Genomic DNA, 26306 nt, shown 5'->3' with positions numbered 1-26306 from the left:
CTCAGAGCCCCAAAATGTGGAGAAAAGATGTGTACAATGGACTGATGAGATTAGTCAGGAGGTGAGAGGGAACCAGCGGAGGGCGATGAAAAGGAAATGTGTCACAACAGTGGAGAAAATAGCAGTGTGGACTGTTGATAACATCAATTATAGTTGACTTGGGAGTAAGCAGTTTTGGTGGGCTAACAGAGCAAGGAACCTAATGGTTGAGTACATGCAGGAAGAAGAAATGAAGGAAATTAGCACAGAAACTATAAATGGCTATGATTGGAGAGGAGATAGGGAGGTAATGAAAGGGAAGCCCTGTTTAAGGCAGGTTTTTAAAAAATGTTAAATGCTAATAGGGAAATCAGTGGAAAATGAAAGGTTGAAGATACAAAAATGAGATGGCAAGCAGTGAAAGTTGGGTTGAAGCCCCTGAATTGATTATCGGATGTTATGAGGCATCATTAGCGAGATTAGCCTTGGCCATAAGGGTCACTTCTTTCCTAAAACATAAAAAGAGTGGGGTATGTGTGAGGACACAAAACACTTTATAAATTCACTAGAGGCCCGACACACGAATTCATGCACCAGTGGGGTCCCTTGGCCTGGCCTGCAAAATCAGGCTGAAATCGGCTCTCTGACATCCCCCAAGGGGTCCCCGATTGGGAGAGGGCACAGGCCAGGCCAAGGGACCCCACCAGTGCACGATCAGGGCCAGAGATGGACCACGGGAGGGCTCCAGGGCGTGTCCGGCCCTGTCTCGCCCAGTCCCGATTGGAGCCTATCAGGGCTGGCCAGCCGGGGAGGGATGCAGAGGTTGGCCGGCCGGGGAGGGACCATAGGAGGGCTCCAAGTCCCAATCGGCCAGACCCCAGCAGCAAGCGAACCTACTGGTTGGAGCGTCTTGCCCCCTGGTGGTCAGTGCACATCATAGCGAGCAGTTGGGTGGTCTTAGCATATTACGCTTTGATTGGTTGAATGGATAACCAGACACTTAGCATATTAGGCTTTTATTATATAGGATAGGCAAAATATTGAGGATATTTGAGTCTATTTTCTATGAATCAAGAGTTCTATAATGGATGTTGATAATGTGGATAAGATTAAAAATACCGTCTCAAGAAATAACAGGATTGAACAGTTTTGTGATTTTATCTTTGCAGCCAGAGTGTAAGCATGGAGAAAGATGGACCCTTAGGTTTGATAGTTATTGGGACCACCAAGTGGGTATAATAGAAGGACAAAGAGATCAAGCCAAGTATTCATTCAGTGAATAATGAGAAACTCTATGATCAAGGTGTAATTCTAAAGAGTCTTTTCTAATAGCATGCAGTATATATTTGAGGCGGGACCGCAAAATGGGGTACGTGAAGGGCTAATTACAAGACATAATTTTTGAGGTGATAATGGAATATGACTATTGGAAATAATAATGTAGTCTTTTTTAATTTTAGTTATTTTCTTTTGAGTTCCCAAAGCAAATGTGTTGCCTCTTCCTAATTGATAGATATGTGGATATAAATAAACTGACTTTGGACACCTCTGAGGAAATTTTAAAACTAGAATAACCTGATGTGGACTTAAAGCTACTAAATTCATGGTTCTCATTCTAAAATGTTGAATTTCCCCATAAAAGTTCAGAATTCCGGGTAACACTTTGAATTGCATTCTGAGATGACTGAAAAATGTTCAGTTTGTCAGCTTCTCCTGTTTGTCATCTACCCTCAAAAATGACTGAGTATACATTTTTCTTTTCAAATGCTGTTTTTCACACAGTTATATAACTGATAGGTGATTTTAATTAACAGTATATTCTTGAACAAGCTGAAACCCAGACTAATCAACCATACATCCTCTGGTCTTGCTTTTGAACATTTTACCACATTTTTTGAATCCTGACTCAAGATTTTCTTTTAAATTTGTGTGATTTAGGCATTGACACAAAATATTCTTAAACATTTTTAATACAATTTAAAGTTCAGAGTTTCTTCATATGCCATTATTCAGCATCATTATTATAATTTAATGGAAAAACTATGAAGCTAGGATAGGTGACTTTCTAAATTTCATTATGATTGGAAAATAGTTTCCAAATGGTTCACAGTCACCCCAATCTAGTTGGCTCCACAAGCATTCCAAAGATGTGTTTCAAGAAATACTAGTCCCCCAAGGTGTTCTGTGTACAAAGGATCCCATGGTATAACAACACTGAGAAATGCTCTGTTCTCTTCCCTGTGCTTCTCGAATTGCAGTGAGTGCCCCATTAGCTTGTTAGACTGTATTCTCCAATATTTATGTTTATGATAACTTTTTATATCCTACTGTGGAACAAAACTAGAAAATATTGCTCTACATAGTTTCCTACTAGGGTTTCTCTTTATTTACTGTGATATTTCCAGAAAGAATGCAATGACTATAAAAATGTAATTTAGTTTACAAACTAGATTTATTCTTGTATATAAATTTAGAGTCATCAAAATTGCAAGTGCCTTATTAAGATTCACTGTTAAAAGAACTCTGGTAAATACCTATAAGCCAAAGATGATCACATTCTGGTCAGTCTATTTTGTAAGTTTCATTTTTATATACTAGACTAGAGGCCCAGTGCACGAATTTGTGCATGGGTGGGGTCCCTCTGAATGGCTTACAGGGATCAGGCCAAAACCCACAGTCCAACACCGCCTGCAGCTCCTACCTGCAGCTCCCGCTCATCCCGGCCCCACTATGCCTGCCGTGAGCTCGCACCCAATCAGTCCCGATAGGGAGAGGCTCACACTACCACAGCAGCACTCACCAGCCACGAGCCCTGCATCTGGTGCATTCCCAAAGGGAGTGGCCTGCGGGAAAGGGCTGAAACCGGCTCTGACATCCCCCAGGGGTCCCAGATTGTGAGAGGGTGCAGGTCAGTCTGAGGGACCCCACCTGTGCACAATCGGGCTGGGAGGGACCAGTGGGGGGACTCCAGGGTGTGTCCATCCCATCTCAGTCCTGATTGGCCAGACCCCAGCAGCAAGCTAACCTACCGGTGGGAGCATCTGCCCCCTGGTGCACGTTATAGTGACTGGTCGACTGGTCCTCTGTCTGCCCCCTGGTGGTTAGTGCACGTCATACAGAGTGCAGCCCTCCTCTGCCAGCCTGGTTGCCCCTAACTGCCCTCCCCTGCAGGCCTAGTCGTCCCCAGCTGCCCTCCCCTTCCAGCCAGGTCACCCCTAACTGCCCTCCCCTGCAGGCCTAGTCGTCCCCAGCTGCCCTCCCCTTCCAGCCAGGTCACCCCTAACTGCCCTCCCCTGCAGGCCTAGTCGTCCCCAGCTGCCCTCCCCTTCCAGCCAGGTCACCCCTAACTGCCCTACCCTGCAGGCCTAGTCAACCTTAACTGCCCTCCCCTGCTGGCCCAATTGCCCCTAACTGCCCTCCTCTCCTGGTCCGATTGCCCCTAACTGCCCTCCCTTGCCAGCCTGATTGCCCCTAACTGCCCTCCCCTGCAGGCCTGGTCGCCCCCAACTGCTCTCCCCTGCAGGCCTGATCGCTCACAACTGCCCTCCCCTGCTGGCCATTTTGTGGTGGCCATCTTGTGTCCACCTGGGGGCACCCATCTTGTGTGTTGGAGTGATGGTCAATTTGCATATTACCTCTTTATTGTATAGGATTTTAAGTGCTGAATTAAAGGCAGAGTGTGGTAGCAGTGCATTCAGGTGGCTTTACTATAGGTATTGCAAATCATGAGAAAGTAATTTGTGAATTTAAATATGAGATCAGTGTCTTCTCAATTCAATTAATCCACAATTTTAATTTGGTCATAACTAGATGAAAGGAAGAGAGATATTTTAACCCTACCAGACCACTGTACCAATTTTTCAGTAATTTCCACATAAAGGTGGAATATTGGCACTAGATGAAAGGTAGACCTATTTTCTACAGTGTCTCCAAGTTCCATCTTATTCTAACCACTTTTTTGCATGTAACTAACATTTTTCTATATCATGTTGGTTTTTTCTCTTTAATGCTCAGGAGCCCAGGTATAGGGGACAGTTAGGTTCAGAGCCTCAGGTCTGGTAGGATTAATGTAAAAATGAGTAAATTCATTGACATTCATTTTTATATGGGCTTCATATTACCACTTTGTTAATTGCCAGTGCCTTAGGTAAAACTATTAAAACTTTTATTCCATTATTTAAAGTATTATAATGAAATCAGGAATTTTTTAAAAGTTATTCTCTTTACAATTTAATTTTTTCCCTATTGTCATTTTCAAATTAACTGAGTAAAGAGAAGAATTTTAGGTCATGAAAAGCTTCTGATTTTTACCATAATACTTATTAAACTACTAGAGGCCTGGTACACAAATTTGTGTACGGGTGGGATCCCTCAGCCTGGCCAGCTATTGGGGCCATCTCGCCCAGACCTGATAGGGGCTGGCCTGGGGGATGGACTGCGGGAAGTTAGCCAGCCGCGGGAGGTTGGCTATGGGAGTGCATTGACCACCAGGGGGCAGCTCCTGCATTGTGTGTCTGCCCCCTGGTGGTCAGTGCGCATCATAGTGTTCGGTTGACAGGTTGTAACAATCACTTAGGCTTTTATATATATAGATAAATCAGCTACCTTGAGAATTCCTTGTCTTGGTGTTTTTTCTAGACTTTTTCTTGAATATCTTATATCCCATTACTTTGTCAACCATCATTGAGTTATTTTAGGATATCCTGCTTCACTAATTGCTCCATGTCTTTCATGGAAAACCATTCCCTATAATCAACAAATATTTCAAATTGTTTTTACTTTGGCAACATAATTAAGTATAAATTAAAGATAATGTGGCTGATTTTCCATACCAGTGGGTATGGAGTATAAAATTATTTTTAAAGATAATTCTCTAAATCAGGAGTCTGGCCCATGGCACACTTGTAAGTGAAGCTCTGTTGGAGCACCACTGTGCCCTTTCATAGACACGTCTTCTGTCCCACAGGAACTGAGCTGAGTAGTTGCAACAAAGATCATATAGAGCCCCCAAAGCCTAAAATATTCACCTGGCCCTCTGCAGAAAAAGTGTGCTCACCCGTTTATATCAATAGAATTTTTATATGGAGTGGCTAGAAAAAAAGTCATTGGATTTTTTTTTTTTTAGTAGACTAAGATTATTATATCCAGTTCATACCCAACACCATCCACTCCCTCCTGTTGTCCATTCCCTCCTCCCATACAATGCAATGTATTTCTGACAGGTAGTGTTGTCTTCTCTCTGTGGGACAGGACTTGTCTGCATCCAGCAGAGTGATGCTAGGGGAGCCATGAGTGCCAGTTTTATTGTTTTGTAAATCTTTATTCTCTCCCTGCAGCCTCCAGACCCGCTTTGTCTGTATGAGGTAAGTCCAAGGGTCATCCTTCTTTTCCTTAACCAGGCCCAACCACCTGTTGGAAAGAGATTGATCTTGGTGCTTCACACCTTATGTTCCTTCCCCAAGTGTTCTGTTCTCTCCTTTTCTACCCCTTTTTTCTTTTCTATTTCTTCACATAGGAATTCAAAATCTTAGTTCAGCTCTACTGGCTGCCATCCCTCCCCACTTCATTTTCCGAGGCATTATAGTTTTATTTGTGGTGGAGCTGAGCACTCTGTGATTACAATGTTAAGTCTGCTGGATGTACCTGTCATTTAATTACAAAAATAAAAGCAGAGTAGGTATCTGAATGATTTCATCCTGCCAGGTTTTATCTTGTGTTTCTGTTTGTTTGTTTGTTTGTTTAATTTTAAACAAAACTTTGGCTTCTACCTCCCCACAATTCCAATTTCAGGCAACCTGGAAAATTCATCTGTTTCTAACTTTGTTTTTATGTTATATAAAAATAGAAATCTAGACCCCCCCCCATTAATTTATTCTTTCAAAAATGTCTCCTGATTTATAATTTAATTCAGTTATGGTTGTAAAATACGCTTTGTCCATTTATTTTGTTTTACTTTGGATTATACTATTTCTGTATTTTTAAGTTTATTAACCTTTTCTCTAGCATTGTCTAATCTGCTGTTGATAAATTCCAGGGTACTTTTCATTTCTACACTTGTATTTTCACCTCCAGAAACTTAGATTTAGTATTCTTTGTATCTGCCATATACATCCTCCTCATACTTGTGCTTTCTTCAATTTCTTGACTGTGTGGGGTCTATTTAAAATAACCTGCATTAACTTCCTGTGTGCTGATTTTACAATCTTTGTTGTCAGTTTCTATTGATTGACTTCTCTCCTCATTATGGACTATGTTTTCCTGTTTTTGCATGCCTGGAAATTTTGATTTGATGCTAGCCATTGTCACTTTTGCATTGTATGCTGGATTTTTTTTTTTCAATGCCTTAAATGTATTTGGGTTCTATTCTGGGCATCATTAACTTTTGAGAAACATTTTTATTCTTTCAAATGTTGCTTTTGAGCATTGTTAGGCAAAACCAGAATAGCCTTTAGTCTAGTACAGTGTTTCTCAACTGGTGATGATTTTGTCCTGCAGAGGATATTTGGCAATGTATGGAAACATTTTTTATTGCCACACCTAAAGGGTAGAGGCCAGGGTTGCTGCTGAACATTCTACAATGTATAATAAAACAGTCCCCACAATAAAGAATCATCTGACTCCAAATATAAGTAGTTCCAATGTTGAGAAACCCTGTCCTAGAGCTAATTTTATGCCACCTGATAGGCAATACCAATACCTGGAGACGGTATCCTGCCCATGTATTAGAAGGTCTTTCCATTCTTGCTGGTGGGAACACAGATTATATCTAATCCTATAAGGTCTCTTTTTAGGGATTTTCTGCCTGGTCCTTTTCAGTAGTTTTTTTTCAAAGCCTTGGGAAACAATCATGCACAAATCAGTATCTACAGAAGCCAGGGGAACCCTACATAGATCTCTGGAGCTCCTTCTGTACAGCTCTCTCTCCTGTACTCTGACCCACAAAATCTAGCTGACGTGGACTCCCTCACCTCCAGAGTTTGTCTTCTCATTTCAGGAAGATTTCCAAGCTAAGCTATTTTGGGTTCCTGTCCCTAGACTGGGGCCTGGAAACTCACCAAGCAGTAGCCAGAGAAAATTCAGCACTTAACATCCTTTGCATCCCTTCTTTCGGGGATCACTGTCATCTTGCAATTTCTGTCACCCAGTCTTAAAAACAAACAAAAAACAGTAATTCATATATTGTGTCTGTTTTCGTAAGTTGCTTAAGGTGAGCAACTTACAATAAAATTCAGTTCTTCTTCGTGGCCAGAAGTCCCAGATTATTTTTTTAATAAATATTTATCCAGCCCTGACCGGTTTGGCTCAGTGGATAGAGCATCGGCCTGCGGACTGAAGGGTCCCAGGTTCAATTCCGGTCAAGGGCATGTACCTTGGTTGCAGGCACATCCCCAGTAGGAGGTGTGCAGGAGGCAGCTGATCGATGTTTCTCTCTCATTGATGTTTCTAACTATCCCTCTCCCTTCCTCTCTGTAAAAAATCAATAAAATATATTTTTAATAAATAAATAAATATTTATCCAGTTTCTATATGCTAGGTGCTGAAAATAGTATGGCCAGCAAGCATCTTTACTTTCACCAAGTTTGTATTTTAGTGGGAGGAAAAATAAAATAGAAAACACAAGACAGTGGTAAATTCTGGTAATGAAATCAGAAGATTTAAGGAATTTCTCAGAGGAGCTATTTAGGTTGAGTACTCAGAAAAATGCTTTCTGAAGAAGTATTGCAGAGTGGTGGTGGAGTGGAGACATCTAGGATATCATTGGTGACTGAAACTGATTAGGAGGAGAACCCCTAAGAGATTATAGGATAAGGAGAAAAGAAAGCCTAGATAGACTCAGCCTTGAGAAATTTCAACATTCATTGGCCAGGGAGAGCAGGACATGCAGTAGAAACAAGAGGCAGAGGAGAGCCAATATTGTGTTTTGTCTCAAAAGCCAAAAAAAAAAAAAAATTGTTTCAAGAAAGAGATTGTCTTACTCTGCTTGAGGTGCCATAAAAAAAATAACAGTAAATTAATAAATAAAACCATCGATTGTGTGGCAAACAATGGAAATTTATTTTCTCACAGTTCAGGAGACTGGAAAATCTAAGATCAAGGTCAGAAGGGTTCCTTTTCCATAAGAGCTCTCATCCTGGCTTGCAGATGACCACCTTCCTGTTTTTTGGTGTATCCTCCACTTAGAGCAGGGGTCTTCAAACTACGGCCCGCAGGCCACATGCGGCCCACTGAAAACATTTATCCGGCCCGCCGGGTGTTTTTGCTGCCGCTGCCTGTCCTGCTTAGCAGCCCACTCGTCCCGGGCCCGCAGTGCGCATGTGTGGAATGTCTGTGGGACAGTGAACTGGCCCCCTGTTTAAAAAGTTTGAGGACCTCTGACTTAGAGACACACCAATACCATCAGATTAGTGACCCACCCTCTGATCTCAGTTCACCTTAAATACCTCCTAAAGGCCCTGTATCTTTTCATATAGGGAGTTAGGGCTTCAACATGTAAACATGGGCGATACACAGTTAAGTCCATAGTAGAAGAATTGGTCAACTGTGTTTAATGTTATTAGGAAGGCAAAAAAGTTAATTTAAACATCATACTTTAGACATCATTGGTCACTTTAGTAAGTGTTATTTCCATGGAGTGAAAGACCTAGAAGCCAGATTGGAATGGGTTAGGAATAAGAAGAAAATGGTGATAGCAAAAGTATAGAGTAACTCATCAAAGTAACCTAACTCCAGAATTTGAAGTTAAAATTCAGATGAGTTCAAATTCAATGGTTTCAGTTACTTTAGAGTAGCTATTGCAATTCCAAATCCCAACACAAAATTCAGTTTCTCCCCCCATACAACTGACTTCTTTCTCCCTTTGAAAAGATCAATGTTTGTGAAACCCAACCTAAATGGTAGCTCTCAAAAATATCAGTCTATGCCTTAACACTTTCTTTCTTTACCTTGAGAAACTGAAAGATATGACTAGCAGCTCCTTAGTTAAATATGAGGAAACTTCATGCTCTAAATATATATAGCTCATCTAGTTAGTTATTGCTGTAGCCCTTTGGGATACCTTTCTGTCTGAAATCTGCAGATCAGACACTTACCATATTTTAAGTATTTTTGAAGTAGTATATAAATGGATATTAATACGGAGAATCATGACAACATTACAATCCAAGAGTTAGTATGCAGGGTACAGTCATAGATCATAGGTCCTGAAGACTTCTACTTTCCAGTTCTGTGACCTGGATAAGTCATTTTACTTCTTTGAGCCTCAATGTGTTGCTGTTATAATTGAATGAGGTAATGTAAAAAAGACCTTTAGCATAGTGCCTGACATACAGCAACTGCTCCATAAATATTTTCAGACCTTAATCACACTAAACTTTATTGTTTCCTACAGTTGCTAGCTTGCATTAAAGTGTGTTGTCTGTATGAACCATAACATTTTTCCAGTAATAAAGCAAGTTTAAGTTATTAGAACTGGATTTTTAAAACATTGTTTTTGTTAGAATTACCAGTAACCATTAAGTCACAAATGATAATTGTATTTCTATGACCCACAAAAGATTTTTGTCTCTTATACTTTGCAAATGCATATCTATGTATGTAAAAGCCTAAGCAACCGTCCGAATGGTAGCTATGATGCACAGTGACCACCAGGTGGCAGACTTCCCAACCAGTAGCTATGGCACGCACCGACCACCAGGGGGCAGACACTTAACGCAGGAGCTGCCGAGCTGCAGTGACTTGGCAGCTGCAGTTCTCAGGTGACGCACCTGGAACCAGAGAGGAAGGAGCCCAATTCTGGGGTGTGTCACGCGAGGACTGCCCTCTCGCAATCCAGGATCCCTCAGGGCAGTGGTTGGCAAACTCATTAGTCAACAGAGCCAAATATCAACAGTACAACGATTGAAATTCTTTTAAGAGCCAAATTTTTTAAACTTAACTATCTCCAGAGCCCAGTGGTCGGCAAACGGCGGCTCGCGAGCCACATGCGGCTCTTTGGCCCCTTGAGTGTGGCTCTTCCACAAAATACCGATTTCTGCGCATGGGCCACAAAGTTTCAATCACACTGTACGTGTGTGCCTGTGTGGTATTTTGTGGAAGAGCCACACTCAAGGGGCCAAAGAGCTCCATGTGGCTCGCAAGCTGCAGGTTGCCAACCACTGCCTTAGGGGATATTGGAGAGCCATTTTTGGCCCCGATCCCCACAGGCCAGACCGAGGGACCCCACCAGTGCATGAATCCTTGCATCGGGCCTCTAGTCTACACTAAGACAACATGCAAATTGACCGTACCTTCGCCACGTCTTAAGCCACGCCCATCAGCCAATCAGAGCGACTATATGCAAATTAACCCAACCAAGATGGCGGACAGCAGCCACGAGCTGGAGCAAGCAGGATGCTTGGTTGCCCTAAAGATGGAGGTAGCCAAGCTTCCCAGCTGCCACAGTGGCTCTGAGCTCCACTCAAAGCAACAAAGTGTCAATTATAGAAGGTAAATAAACCCCAGATACCTGCTTTCAGCCAGTCGTGGCCACGGAGCTGGAGTGAGCAGGAGTGGGTTGCCCTGGCGATGGAGGAAGCCAAGCTTTCTGCAGGCCTCTGCTAAAGGCAACAAAGTTTCCATTATAGAAGGGTGGGAGCCTCCCCCGCCTCAGCAGCACTAAGGATGTCCGACTGCAGCTTGGCCTGCTCCCCGCTGGCAAGTGGACATCCCCCAAGGGCTGCCAGGCTGCCAGATGGATGTCTGACTGCCAGCTTGGGCCTGATCCTCCCAGGGAGCGGGCCTAAGCCAGCAGGTGGACATCCTCCAAGGGGTCCCACACTGCAAGAGGGCATATGCCGGGTTAAGAGACCCCCCCATCCCTGAGTGCACAAATTTTTGTGCACCCGGCCTCTAGTATTCTATAAGCTTCCATTCAAATGGTATAGAGGCTGTCATTTAGGGTGGATTAAAGCCCTGAAACATTAAAAACAGATGTTGAGCTAAGCATTTCTGCACCCCTTTGCTCTTGTTGTTTTCACCTACCATCTAGTTTACAGTAAGAGCCTCTCTTCCAGCTTCTTCCTCCTTTCACCAAATTATGCAGTGTTAACTAACCCTTTGCATTTTTCTATAGCTCTGTGTGGTTTGAGCATGTTAATGGGCTCTCATTAGATCATCAGGAATATAGAAGGTAAGCAGGGAAGTTGTCATTTTTTTTTCTTACAGATGAGGAAAATTAAACTGAAAGGGGCTAAAGTTATTTGTCCAAGGTGAATAAGGCTGATTATTATTAGTGTCAGAATTAGAATCCAGGTCTTTAAATTCTTTCCCCTAAATCTTTACTCTCAAGAATGCTACTGTAAACATTGCTGAGATTTTGATAGAATTCTAGGTTTAAGTGTATATTTGTTAATTATACATGTCAATCTGTATTAGCACTAACATTTTTTTTCTTCCTATGTATATGTAGTTTTGTGCCTTCCTGGAGTTTGTGTGCCCAAATTTAGACTACACTCTCTAGAAGTTTTCTTTAAAAAACTGTCTTTATAGTATTGCAAAGAATCCTGTGGTTATTAAAGTATTCTTCTCTAATGAATACACCTTTGTCAGTCAAATAACTTAACGGAAAACAAGATTTTTATGACCATGATTCATTGGATACTTGATGTACTTATCTACCACAATTAATATAATTGTATTTTCATGGCCTGCCTTAAGAGTTTCTCAGAGAAGTGTACATCAGATTTTTTTGTTTTGTAAACACAAATAATAAAAATTTGAAGACTACAGTCCTTGGAGGAAGGGAAAACATTACTGCTTTATCTGAGCTTTGCCAACTTGAAAAATAAAAGAATTTGAGGTCCATGCGGTTACTAATGGTTACTATTAGACTGGTGTGTCCGCATGGACCTCAAATTCTTTTATTTTTCAAGTTGATAATATTTTGTAAATATTATCAAAAATCAGTTAAAATTTCTGATATGAACGAAAATATTGTTTTGGATCTCTGATTTGTCACATATCAGGCCATGATTTACTTTAAATAGAATCCTATTATTCACATCTCTTTGTTTTGGCTTAAGTGATTTACTATTTATTTTTATTGTTGAGATTACAGATGTCCCCCATTTTCTCCCCTTTCCTCCCCCTCCACCAGGCTCTCACCCCACCTCTGACTTTCACCAACACTGATTTACTATTTTTAAATGACATCAGGAAATGCTACTCAAGTCTGGATGCTGCTGCCATTTACCAACTCCAAGTCACTTAATACTAGTTGCACAGCTCATTTTCGTCTTTAAAAAAAAGCTTAGGAAAGATCAACTAATGTATAGCAAGCTGTTAGTTTATAAACAATGTTCACATCTGAAGATGTGAACTGACTCTCATTAAGGCTCAAGATTACATGTGCATTGCATGTCGAGTGGACACTCAAGTTTCTGTGAGTCTAAAGATTTTCATCAGAGAGCTAGTAGGCAGGCATAATGGCAAGAGCAGGGACTGTAGTCCAGTTCCAGCCCAGTGACTATAACCTCAGGCATATTTGTACATAAGTCTCCAAGACTGACTTTTATCATTTATTATACTAACCTTGCTTGTTATGAAACTTAATGATCATACATGTGAATGTGCCTAGTAGGTATTCAACAAAGGTTAATTCCTTCTTGTCTCAAAGTGGCTCTGATTCATGGTAGGCTGAAGGACAAGTTGAAAGGGACGAATCCTGCCAAGTTCAGTTCTGAAATATACTGACGAAATCTATAAATGCAGTGATCTTTATCCAGTGGTTATCTGAGTGACTGACTTCTCAAGTACCTGGCTTACTGTGTATTCAGTTCAGTAAGGAGGCAGGATTTATTTATAAACAAAAATATATTTTCAGGATAATACATGCTCTATCCACTCTAAAGTTTAGAGGTCCCAATAATAAAACTAAATTTTCTTTTACAAGGTTGATAATTTCTTTGAAACCAAAGTAAAACTGAAATGCTTTACACTTCTTTTTTTTTTTCCAGCATGCTACAAATGAAAAATGATGAGAAACTGAATTTGTCTGATGGGAATACAGCAAGTAGCCCTTTGAACCCCATTAAGATGTGCCTTAATCATCCCACTGAATGGAATCTGAATTTGACAGCATCTCTAGCAAGCTGTACAGTTCAAAACCAAAATCTCACAAGTGAAGAGAAATAGATTGCAGTTCTTCTTGCACTATCCTGATTTTGTACGTCAATATTCTTTCTGCTGAATAAGCATTTACCAATTGATCTTGAAATATTTCTAGTCCTGTGATTTGTCTTTATATCATTAGCATTAATCACTTTATATTCTTTGTATGTTTTTTACATGTTTTACATCAGACCATTGTGGAATTTTGCAGTACAGATGGATTTTGATGTTTCTCTTTAATGGTATTTTGTGAAATTTGTATGCCCTAAGTTTAAATACATAGTTGTCCCCAATTTTATTTCTGTGCACAAAGTTTTAATATGATGTACTGCGTGATTTGGAAGTGTAAAGATTCGTGATGATGACCTGACCCATGAACAGTTATAAAGCTGGTGGATACCAACTACCTCGAATTGGTGAAAGGCAAAGGTCTCTCTTAGAAGTATATCATTTTCAAAGTTATATATAGAGAGAGAAATTGATCACAGTTTATCAAGTAGCATGTTTCCATTCATAGGAGAATTTGAGCTGATCAGTTTCCTTTCTCTGTATTTTTAAACCTTTCAAGTCTGTGAGAACAATAGCACAATTGCACATTTACTCTTCAGCAAATGTGTGCCCCTTACAGACAAGAATACTATTTGGTTTCTGTAAGTTAGCAGTTTTGAAAGAAAAATGGTAAATGGATTTACACCTCCTGATTTTATGGTATTTTAGCCATTTATTTTAAAGTGGAAAGGGATTTTTTTTTTAAATCAGGATATTCCTTACCTTTAACTCTAAAAGTGCAAAAGCATAGCTTCAGCAATGGCTTATGTGATTGTGTCTAAAACTTGAACAGAAAGAATACTAAAGGTTTGGTGCTTAATTTGTTTTTCTCCCAGCCAGATAAAGAAAGCTTTGATTTGGTGGTCCATGTAAGTATGGTAGTCTCTTTGGATAGCCTGGCTATAAGGTAAATGGAATTTAATTTGTGGACATTTTAAGTCCTTATTTCTCCCTACTCCACACACCCCCAAACAAAAATTTGTTAAATGGGGGTTTAACAAAAGAAGACTTACATAAAGAATTTGAAGCACAGAAAAAGAGCCAACAGAATGGAACTCACCTATTTTTCATTGTTTATATCACTATCATAATGCTTTTTGCTTAATAAGCATTCTTTGTAACTTTCGGGCTCCTTTTATATTTTTGAGTTTTATAAAGCGCATATATATGTATGTAATATAGCAATTTGGTTCTAAAAAGCACAACAATCTTTAGCTCCATCTTAGAACATCACTTTAAATAAATGGCCTCTGATAAATAAAGCACAATTATTAAAACAGATCCAAAGTTAGGGCATTTCTATTCTGAATAATAAAGAGAAAAGGCAATTAACAGATGGATAAGAAAAGGTGTTTTGTTGGATGTTGCCTGAGGAAAGGGGACTGATTTCATAAGTTAGGCAAGTGCCAATTTCAGAAAATAAGTTGATAATGAAAAAATAGCGCCCATAAATTAGTATGTAGAGGACTTCCTGTCACATTATTTTCCCACTAGTATTTTTATCCACCATAGTATTATGCCAAAAAAAAACAGAAAGCCAAGTATATGAGTAATGTACATGTGAACATCTCCCCAGCCCAGGGAACAGCATCATTTGAGGGAAAGAAATTACCCATTCAGACAGCATATCAAAAATGTTTTTAGTGTAAGAAATGCAAAACAAAATCAAAATGAGAACTGTTGAACTTGGACCATGAGGACTCTGGTTCATTATACTAGCCCTCCTCCCTGAAAGTGAGCTCATTTCTAGCAAGTTTGTGGTACTTCACTTGCCCTTGGGGTGTTGTTTTTTAAATGTGTTCTGAGACTGGAAATGTGTTCATCTTTGTTTGATCTGCCATAAGTTTCTCAAATGCAAACTATTAGCTAGTTACACTTAAAAGTTGCCCACAATGCCATGATTTTAAATGTGAGAGTTCATAGGCATCACCTGGAAAGCCAGTTTAAAAACCAGGATCCTGGGCCCACTTTAGATTCTGATGGAACCCCTGTGACTGGCACAGAGGACTTGTGGAGCGCACTGACAGACGTGTCCTGATCTTTCATACAGGCCAAAGTCACATGGAATCATATGGCGGAAAGTCCTATAAGACATCAGGCAAAACTTTTCTAATGTTGACACAAGGGTTAAGTTTATTAAACAAAGAACTAAAATAATTGTAAAAGACATTTGTAAAAGGACTCCACCTCCATTATCTCTTCGCCTAATTTATATCTTCATTGAGAAGTTGCTCCAAGTTCCGTTTACTTTTTGCTAGTGCTGCTGTTTTGGCTCGTCTTGGTAATCTCATCTTCATTTCTGATTCTGGCTCTGGAACTTCATGATCACTAAACAGATTTTGAAAATACACCAATTTAAATACAAGCTTTAAAACCACAGTTTATTTGTAAATAAAACGTTTTTTGTTTCTGACAGTGTGTAATTGATATCCTGATTCCTGTAAGCTTAAAACTAAAATCTCAACCAAAATCAAAACACTCTGACTGGCTATTCAGCAAATTGAAAGTATGGGAAACGTAGCTAATTTCTTTTTATATCTATGTGGAACCTGGTGTTATACATAAAGAAAAGGAAAAAAAACTTTTGTAGTGAAGGTTGTTGTTAAACAGGGACCATAACAACTGCCCAAAAGAGGGTTTTTTTGAGAATTTAAGAAATGGAAGAAAAAAATTAAGTTCTTTTGATTTAGGCAATAAAATCCTAAAACACTGTAAACAGCATGCTTCCCCAAAAGACTTTTAAATTTAGTCAAAACTTAATCTGAAAGTATATACTGAAAGTATACAGTTTTACCAATGAATAAATGAATGCAAGAGAGCTACAACTGTTGGCTTCCAACAGTGGCTAATTGGCAGAAACCAAATATAAGCCCTGTACTAATATACCCGAATTATAGGCAGAATTATTCTGTAACTATAAATGTAGAGAACCCAAACCTAAATCTCAAGAGTTGCTAATTCAAGATTAGAGGAGTCATATACACATGACCATGTAATTAGAAGAATACATGGAAATATAAATTGAACGAACGTATTAAAGATGACTACCTAGTAGTAAAGGCCATGCCAACTAATAGAAAAAGCAAATAAGCCATAGGAAGTCAAATGCTCTTGATAGTGGAATCCAAGACATAGCCATGTATGGTTTTCACTGATTATCTTGTTATCTGTTGAGTTTTTCTGTCCCAGTAGAAGCACCGTACAATTTTTTTCTACTTCTAGACCAAAAAAAAGTAGACCTCTCCATACTCTACACATGCATAACATACCTTGCCGAGTCAGCCTCAGAAGTCTGTCGTCTCCTGCTAATCCTGGCTGCAGCTGTCACTTTTCTCCGTCCTTAAAGACAGTTTGTTATCAAAATTATCAATTGCTTAATTGTTTTTAATCTATTTCTGGGCTACCTAAGTCCTTTATTTTCCCTCTTTAACACATTTCCTCCTTGATACCAATTATCAACAGAGAAAAGGAACTTAGGATTAAAAATTTATTAATTTATTAACTTCTTTTGTAAGCTCTGATAATAGGCAAGGGGAAACTAAGGTATAAATAGGCAAGTTTCAGTTAATAATGAGGAAAGACGCATATAAAAAACATGCTATGTAAAGAAAGAACCTCTATTATGCTTATAGTACAGTGTATGGAGAAGCTAATGAAAATTAAAGCAGAAAGGTAGGAAGGTTAAGCCCATAACAGGTCCTAAAGAAACAGAACTTGAATCAATAAAGTAATAGCTTCTTGGAAAATATTCAAACATATACATGGCCAATCCAAATATGTTCTAAAACATTTCAGTATAAAAATTAATCTTTGCTATTTTTGGAAGTTGCAAAAATTCTACTTGCTAGAAATTTACAAGGTTAAGAAGACAAAGGTTAGCCTGGGATGCTCCCCATTTATAACAATTCATTTTTAAAAGTTTGAGCTGTCAAAAAAAAGGTGGTAGTCTAATGGATAGTATCTAACTAAAAGCAATCTTATTAAACTATATTTTTCATATGATTATTTGGTTGAAATTTGTAAACCCTACTTTTTCATGTGAGACTTGTTGGTTTTTCACCAATAAACCTTACATATTTGCTTTTAAACTTCTAATGTAACTATCCCCAAGAAAATATCCAACAATATAGGACTAATTTGGGACACCCAGCAATTAGCACTTAATTAACTGACTAGCTACAAAATATTATGGACAGATTTTATTTACAAAAATATAAAATGCATAAGAAAAAGACCTCAAAAACATTTTCAAGGATTAAAATAATTGTTGGCTCATGGGTGGTATTATTAGTGTTCTTTATATTGATATGCTTGGATGTATTTCCTGATTTTCTGTAATAAGCATGCATTGCTTTTGTAATAAGAACATAATAAAACAATAAAAAAGGCTTGAATTACAGATTTTTTCCCAAGTGATCCCCTAATAGTCAACATTTACATTATTCCAACAAGTCCCCTATTGGATATCCCTTGGGAAATAAATTATGTTGGGGAAAAATAAAATGGGAAAAAAAGGAAAACAGAAACTCAGAAAAATAGTGGGCAAATAAAAGGAACAAAATTACTTAACCATATAAAGACTAGAACATAACTAATAATATAAAATCATCACTGATCATTTACTGATAAAAATCAACTTAATCCAAATAATCCTTTACAATATGATCTTTTGCATCATATTTCATACCAAAGCACTTGGAGCAACACTGACCATCTTTTAGATGACACAGCAAAACCTAATTATCAGCTGAAAGAATTAAAAAGCAAAGAATACCTAAGACATTTTTCCCTATGGAAACAAAGATAAGGAAACTTGCAAAGTAAGTAGTTTATTGGAAAACAAGCTTGGAAAGTTGTATTATAAAATTAGTTAATCCGTGTACTACCTCTGACAGTCTTTCGCTGAGTGGATTTTGACGCTCGGGTTGCATTTACATCCTTGAGAGGAGTTACACATACTTCTTTATTCTTTTCTATTACAGGAAATATGCAACAATGTAAATAAAAAATAGCCTCATGAAATATTTTAAATGGTCTAAGTCAAATTTTCATAAAACAGAAATCACAGCCAGCCCCATTAGCAGCTATTGAAAATTTATCATAAATCAGTGTCCCAAAAAATGTGAATAGTGGCAAGTAAGCAAAACTCCCAGTCATATGGTGAAAAATGTACACCAAAAAATTGTAAAAGTAGAATACTTAGCAGTTATATGCTTTCCCAAGGGGATTAATTAGAAAAATTTCCTTTTCATTTCTGAAACCCAACCACATGTTATAAGATAAAAAAATGTGTCTCAGTAAAGATGAGAAGGACAGAATCTTATTCAGGTTAGTTTGCTGTTACCCTCTTCGTTTTCACACACAGTCGTGGTGCTGGCATCCTGTGCTGCCACAGCTTGCTCACCACAGTCTTTATTTCCTTTTTCTAACTGCATCTTGATTTTCTCCAAAGCTCTCAGACATATCCTGTCTTTTACTTGCTATAATAGAAAACATTAACATTTTTTAAATACAGCATTTTCTAATCTTGCAAAAAAGCTGTATGCTGATATCAAGTTGTTTTAAGACATTCTAGAATTTATTAAACTATGAAGGAAATATTTACTTCAAATGAGCAAAGCCACAGTATGCTAACATGTATAATTTTACTTTGATAAGAATATATACATAAGAGCACTTAGAAACTACTTTACCTCCAGAATCTCATTCAACAGAACCAAAAGATCTTTAGCAAGATTGGTACTGAGTTCTAAAGAACTCAAGGCTTTTGTATAGACCCGAATTTCTGGTGAACATGGACATGTTAAGATCTCATTGCAAATTTTTATAGCCAAGTTGTCATGAACTGTTAAGGCCTGGAAACGCAAGAGAAAAATCTTTGTAAATTGAAAATGGCATGATTATACTACAGTCCTACACATCTAACAAACATTTCCAACTAATTATCTGCCATCATCCCAAATGCAAAATGTCTAAAACCAAATTTAACATATTTCTTCCCAGAAATCTCAAGATCAAAATGTATCTTCTATTCAAGAAATCAGAGGGATTATTTTACAAAAACAAAAAACAGTGACCTGCATCCTAATCAGCCCTACCATCCATAGGCTGACATATTCACACCCACCTGATAATCTGGGGAATTCTTGGCCTTAGGATGCAATCCACTTGGTCTTGTCAAATCTACCAGTAACTCAGTAACATTAGTGATATCTATTTCAGCTAAAGGAGAAGACGCAGGGGCATTGGCCAGTGTTTGCAGAGTTGGGAAAAAGGCTTCTTCAAAACATTCCTGATTAGTCCTATTGAAAAACAATTTGAAAGTATACTCTCAAAGAAAAGGCACGATTCTTAAAAATATCTATATATATAAAAGCCTAAAGTTATCATTACGACCAGTAGACTGAACACTGATGCGCACTGACCACCAGGGGGCAGGCGCTCAATGCAGGAGCTGCCCCCTGGTGGGTCAGTGCACTCCCATAGACAACCTCCCACGGCCATCTAACTTCCCACAATCCCTCACCCCAGCCAGCCCCAATTGGGCCCTATGGGGTCTGGGCGAGACGGCCCCAATAGCCGGCCAGGCTGAAGGATCCCACCCGTGCACAAATTCGTGTACCGGGCCTCTAGTATCTACATAAAAGCCTAAGTGACCATTCCGATGGAACAACTGGTTGACCAGTCATTATGATGCGCACTGACCACCAGGGGGCAGATGCTCAACGCAGGAGCTGGACCCTGGTAGTCAGTGCACTCCCACAGGGAGAGCTCTGCTCAGCCAGAAGCCAGGCTCACAGCTGGGGAGCATAGCTGTCATGGTGTCGGGAGCCTCTCCTGACCCCGCGGCAGCACTACTGGACAGTGACAGCAGGCACAGCAGGCCGGGATGAGTGCAAGCGGCACAGCGCCTGAGCCCGGCTCAGGCTCCTCCCTGGCTGCCTGCCACTTGGTGCACAGCTACATCCCTCAGGGGATGTCCGACTGCTATTTAGGCCTGCGGGAATAGAGGGCCTAAACCAGCAGTCGGACTTCCCCCGAGGGGTCCTGGATTGCGAGAGGGGGCAGGCCAGGCTGAGGCCCCCCTCCATGAATGAATCCATGCACCGGGCCTCTAGTATTATGTATAAAATTCATCCCACAAGACACAGTGCATTTTCATCTGGAAAGAACCAAATAATTCAGGTAGGTAAACTCTAGTAAGTTCTTATTTCACCACTTAACACTGAAGAAAAATAAACAATACTATAGGTATGATCCTGGGGAACGTGAATTTAACTTCAAATCAGACTCTGACTCAGTGATAGGGCTGAATAAATACCTGCTTGCATAAGCAAACATGGGAAAGAACACGCCTAGACAATGTCGAAGTCGAACATCCTCTTCCGTCACAGGATTGTACCATAACAAGATAAGACGAGACAAAATCCTGCTGCTGACCAGCAGCCCAGAGAACATCAGCTTGGCTAGTCCTTCTGCAGCTCCTGTCCTGAGTTCAGACACCTAATAAAAATGATCTTCATTAAAAGAAATGTTTTATTTGTATTTCCTTTTAAGCTTTAAAATGTAGCCTGTCCTATAATATTTTTATCTGAACTATCCAAAATCATTCATGTTATTATGAATTTGTTAAAGGCAGAACTATCAAATCACAATAATCAAAAGGTAGTGAACAGCTAAACTCTTGGTGGCATGTATGTAAAATGGAATATTGTTCTGCTATAAGAAGAAGTACTGATGCAAGCTACAACATAGATGATCCTCAAAGACAAGCTAAGTGAAAGACACAAAGTCACATACTGTATATAATTCCATTTATATGAAATATCTAGAATAGTTACATCTGTAGAGACAAAATGCAGATTCATGGTTGTCAAGGGCTGGTGGGAAGGGAAATAGGCTAACTGCTTAATGGATTAACTTTCCTTTTGGGATAATGAAAACATTTTTTTAAAATTAGAGGTGGTGCTTGTACTACATTGTGAATGTACTAAATGCCAATAAATTGTTCAAGTTAAAATTGTTAGTTCATGTTATGTCAATTTTACCTTAGTAAAAAGAATCAATATTTCTTAAGACTCTTGGGGGGGAAATATTTTAAGTCATAAATCACAAAGACGGGGAAAAAGATGAAAATATGATGGCAACCCCTTCCAATAGTCATTTGATTTTTGTTACACTGCAGTTCTCGGCACATGGAATTTGATAGCAAGGAGCTAGGTGTACTGGAAGTAAAAGTAGAATTTAATTATGATAGTGAAAAGGCAAAATTTTTAAATGTTAGCCAAGTTTAAACTGTAGCCTAAACATTATAAGGAACATAAACATACATGCTGAAAATGACAATTCAGAATAATAGGGCTGTGATGATTTCCTACCTCGCTATCTAGGAAATCAGAGAGAAGTTTCAAAACATTCTTGGCTGTAGCAGTCACTTCTTCAGCTTCTTTTGACTCTTGCTCTTCATCAGTATTTATTTCTACACCTTCGCTTTGAACGGCTTTCACTTTCTTAGTTGTAAATGGTTCAATCCCAAATGTCATCAGTTGGTCAAAGATTGCCTTTAAAGCACTCATTTTTATTGTCACATCATCAATTTGCAAAACCTAAATTGAAATAACCCCCAACAAAAAAAAGGGAATTCAGTAAACTTTGGTTATGCTGCGTAAAATTAACATGTATCTTGTTTTCTCAGTCTAATTTCAGAACAGTGTCAAGCCTACATAGAACATTTTTCAAAACCAATTGAAATTTCCATTTTTTGGTTGTTTTTATTTATTTGTACCATAACAGTTATATTTTCTTCAGAAGAAGTTTATCTTCAGTCAAAAAAGTCTAGAACTAGTGTCAGGCTGCATTATATTATTTGTTCCTTTTATTTTTTTAAAAAATGTTCAACTCTGATTTTCTCTTCTTAGCTAATTTCAGATTTCATTAACAGTGAATTCCATTTTCAGTGAACTGGACTGGAGGTGATCTGGAAAGCCTGGCAATTTGTGTGATCTATCCTGATATAAGAAAACTGAATTCCTACATAACAAATCTCACAACCATGACAAATAGAGCTGAATATTTCTATTATAAAAAGATTTACTATAATCTTTAATGACTTAAGTTTTGGTGAGTGATAAACTGCTTGACTATATTGATTACTTTTAGAATGTACAAAATTTCACATGTAACTCATTTTACTTCATTTGAATACAGCATTCACAAACGTTTTTAATTTTAAAAATAGTTATTTTATTCAAGCAAATATTAATAGCAAATGCCTGAAAAAAGTAAGTTTAGAGATCAAAGTTGTTTAAATTAAAATAAAACTTTAATTCCATGACTAGGCTGCTCTTGACTGGTTTGATTTGAAAGAAGTTAAAATTGTGGAATAGTCTTGGTAAGAAATATTCATTGATCTTCCACATCAACTTGATTTTGACAAGTCTTTTTCACTACAGAAAATTATATAGGAGCAAACAGTACCAAGGCTCCCACAGCGCACTCCTCTCTCTCTCTCGCTCTCATAGGGGTGACAGTATTAAATCACTACAAAATACTCCAGGACACTCTTGAGCATTAAATTCATACTGCATTTTTTCTGTCTGAAATGACCAAACCACATTATTATTATTATTATTACTGATATCATGTCAACAAAAGAATAAAGGATCAAAATTCACATTTCCTCTATAAAGGTCAGGTGAACATAAATATTTTTTAAAGAGTTCAATGGTATCTCCTTTGCTGCCGTACTAGAAATTTTGCATAACTGTCAATCTCCTCTGTCGGGGTTCCAACTTGACTACAACAACTTATAATTTTTCGCAGCATTCACAATGGTATATAGGACATTTTAAAGAGTGTTTTACCTCAGTTTTAGAGCCAAAAAGAACTATTTCGTAAGTTAGACATAAATGAACACTTCAATATCAAATGTTCTACTAAGATTTTTTCTTCCACTTCAAAAAAAAAAAAAATGCAGCCCCTCTTCTGGGTATCTATCCAAAAAATTTGAAAACATTTATTTCCAAAGTACATGTACCCATTTGTTCACTATAGCACTATTCACAGGGGCCACGACATGGAAACAACCAAAGCGCCCTTCAATAGACAACTGGATAAAGAAAATGTGGTACATATATACAATAGAATTCTACTTAGCCATAAGAAGAGATGAAACACTGCCATTTGCAACAACATGAATGGATCTTGAGAATATCATGCTTAAGTGAAATAACTCAGAAAAAGAACCATATGACTTCACTCATATGTGGGATATAAAACTGAAAGCAACAAATGAACAAGAAAAACAAACAAAAATTCATAAACACAGATAACAGTATGGTGGTTACCAGAGGAAAAGGGGGAGGGAAGGTTAGTAATGGGTAAAAGGGGGTCAAATATATGGTGACAAAAGATCTGACTTTGGGTGGTGGACACACAGTGCAATATACAGATGATATGTCATAGAATTACACACCTGAAACCTATATAATTTTATTAATCAATGTCACCCCAATAAATTCTTTTAATTGTAAAAAAAAAACACAAAAAAGTAATGACCAGGGTCAATCTAACACTTCAAGACCCTAAACTCCTAAAAACACAGGAAACCGAAGTCGAGAATTTTCTGTTCTAATTTCTTAGCAAAACCTTCTTTAAAAATGTACGACTTTGCCGGAACCGGTTTGGCTCAGTGGATAGAGCATCGGCCTGCGGACTGAAGGGTCCCGGGTTCAATTCCGGTCAGGGGCATGTACCTGGGTTGCGGGCACATCCCCAGTGGGGGATGTGCAGGAGGCGGCTGATCGATGTCTCTCTCTCGTCGATGTTTCTGGCTCTCTGTCTCTCTCCCTTCCTCTCAGTAAAAAGTCAATAAAATATATATATTTTTTTAAATGTACGACTTTATTTCCTGGTCACCTAAAAGCCATTATATTTCACAACAGTAAACAAGAACTTCCTTTAGAATTACTAGCAGAATCACTGACGCCTACTGTACTATATATTGTTTATTTTTCATTGTATTTTCTCTTCTAAAATGTACCATCCTATTTTATTTTTTTCTAAGCTAGAATAATGCTGGGCATATAACTTGCACTCAATAAGTATTTACTGTATGATTAATTTTTTTTTAAATATATTTTATTGATTTTTTACAGAGAGGAAGGGAGATAGAGAGTTAGAAACATCGATGAGAGAGAAACATCGATCAGCTGCCTCCTGCACATCTCCCACCGGGGATGTGCCCGCAACCCGGGTACATGCCCTTGACCGGAATCGAACCTGGGACCCTTCAGTCCGCAAGCCGACGTTCCATCCACTGAGCCAAACCGGTTTCGGCCAACTGTATGATTAATTTTAAAAATCCTTAAATAACTGACATTTCACCCCTTTTCTACAGAGATGTTTGAATAAGAAAAATCAAAAGATAAAAATTGAGTCTCTAAAAGTCACCATAACCATCATTTTCAATAATATTAAATTTAGAGTACTAGCATTATCATCACAGGTTCTGAGTATATTAGAAAAAACAATCAAGATTTTGTCACGAGATAAATCCTACCTGTAAGAGCAATACAAAGTGTTTACTTGCAAAATTCTGATTCTGTAGTCCACAGCATCCCAAACATAAAACGGCCAGATTTCTTACCACAGGATGAACACTTATTATTCCAGGAAGAATCTAAAATGAATTAGAGGTTATAATTTTTACCAGGACAAGAAGTTTACAATACTATATTAAAAACGTTCAAAATAATTTTTGTATGATTTTTGTATACCAACATTTCCATATTAACTCAAAGAATTCAATTTTCAATTGAAAAGGTAAATATTAAATTGCTAAACAGAAGAATACAGCCCGAGTGAAATAATCTGATCATGAGACTCCTCCTCCTCCACCTGCTAAAACTTTCTCAATGGCTTCCCAGTGCTCAGAGAACGAAGATAAAACTCCTTAACATGACAAATAAAAGTTCTCACTGTGAACTCCTCCTCAGTATCATCTTATATTATGCTACCCTTTGCTCTCGCTTATTTAATTGGTCTGATTGTGATGCCTCCCACTCAGTGCTGTCCAGTAGAACTATAAGGCAAGCCATGTAAGTCATTTTTAATTTTCTAATAGCCATATTAAAGTAAAAACAAGTGAAACTAATCTTAGTATATTTTATTTTAGTCAATATAACCCAAATATTATCAGAAATCATGTAATCAATACTTAAAATTTAAGGTAATTTATAGTCTTCAAAACCCAATGTTTTAATACTAATAGCACATCTCAGTTTAAACTAGTTTTTAATAACCACATGTACCTGGTTTATATACTTAAAATCATTATGACCATTCAATTTTGTGTTCTTTCTTCCCTCAACATTGTATATATTTACTACTTCAATTACTACTAGACATGAAGTATGCAAGTAGAACCTTAAAAGCATCACTTTTCACTGATGACATCTGCTTCACTAAAAATAATAATAAATTCTAATGGTTTAATAGAATCTAGTTTTAATCAAAAGCTCTAAACTGTTATAAACAATAATTGGATTAAGATTAACTTCTACCAAAGGGAATAGAGAGAAAACCAAGATGGCGGCATAGGTAAACACCGGAGTTAGCTGCCTCGAACAACCACTTCAAAATACAACTAAAAGACGCAACGGACATCGCCCAGAACCACAGGAAGACTGGCTGAGGGGAAATTCTTCAACTAGAAGGAAAGAGAACAGCATACGAGACTCAGAGGAGGCGTAGTGCGGAAAATATAAAGGTGCGGAGGTATGCGCGGAGCGGGCTGGTAGCTGAGGGCATGGTTGTCATTTTCAATCTGGAGGGAGTCTCAGATTCTGAGCTCCAGTTCTGGACGAGTCTCTAGGGACCCAGACTCAAACGGGAGAAGCGGGACTGTCTGGCATCGGTCAGAACGCAGGGCAGCTTTCTCTCCGGGGTTTGCAGCGGTTGCTGGGACTCTGAGAGGCAGAGCCTCTGGGGACAGGACTGAGAGCAGCCATAACTGCTCCCTCCACCCACTCTGTTGATCCCGTGCGACCCGCCCAAGCCCTGCACAGAGCCATTTGCCAGATAGCCTCAGGCAAAGGCTAGATTAGCACCTCTCTAGAGGACAGAAGCTTTCC

The 26306-nt window shown here is 38.6% G+C and overlaps 2 protein-coding genes across 5 annotated transcripts in view; one reads left to right on the top strand and one right to left on the bottom strand.

Annotated features, from left to right (window-relative positions):
- Positions 1-13085, top strand: part of LCORL (ligand dependent nuclear receptor corepressor like) — a 141296-nt gene extending 128211 nt beyond the window's left edge. For 2 of the 3 annotated variants that reach the window (XM_006775852.2, XM_015571824.1), the window contains exon 7: positions 12972-13085. In XM_006775852.2, the coding sequence (XP_006775915.1) occupies positions 12972-12992 (21 nt within the window). In that variant the 3' untranslated portion in view covers positions 12993-13085. The remainder of the gene's footprint in view (positions 1-12971) is intronic. The other variant, XM_006775853.2, reaches the window with a different exon arrangement.
- NCAPG (non-SMC condensin I complex subunit G) overlaps positions 8598-26306 on the bottom strand; it is a 33037-nt gene continuing 15328 nt past the window's right edge. Inside the window, exons 13-22 of one of the 2 annotated variants that reach the window (XM_015571825.1) lie at positions 24734-24853; positions 21552-21779; positions 20495-20676; positions 19301-19475; positions 18867-19028; positions 18518-18653; positions 18060-18146; positions 16443-16512; positions 15361-15501; positions 8598-8620 (exon numbers count right to left, since the gene is read on the bottom strand). In XM_015571825.1, the coding sequence (XP_015427311.1) occupies positions 15378-15501; positions 16443-16512; positions 18060-18146; positions 18518-18653; positions 18867-19028; positions 19301-19475; positions 20495-20676; positions 21552-21779; positions 24734-24853 (1284 nt within the window). In that variant the 3' untranslated portion in view covers positions 8598-8620; positions 15361-15377. Of the gene's footprint in view, positions 8621-15278; positions 15502-16442; positions 16513-18059; positions 18147-18517; positions 18654-18866; positions 19029-19300; positions 19476-20494; positions 20677-21551; positions 21780-24733; positions 24854-26306 lie in introns of those variants that run through there. The other variant, XM_006775851.2, reaches the window with a different exon arrangement.

This window comes from Myotis davidii, unplaced genomic scaffold, assembly GCF_000327345.1.
Source record: "Myotis davidii unplaced genomic scaffold, ASM32734v1 scaffold204, whole genome shotgun sequence".
Taxonomy (NCBI): domain Eukaryota; kingdom Metazoa; phylum Chordata; class Mammalia; order Chiroptera; family Vespertilionidae; genus Myotis; species Myotis davidii.
This window is presented reverse-complemented; position numbering and strand designations above follow the sequence as displayed.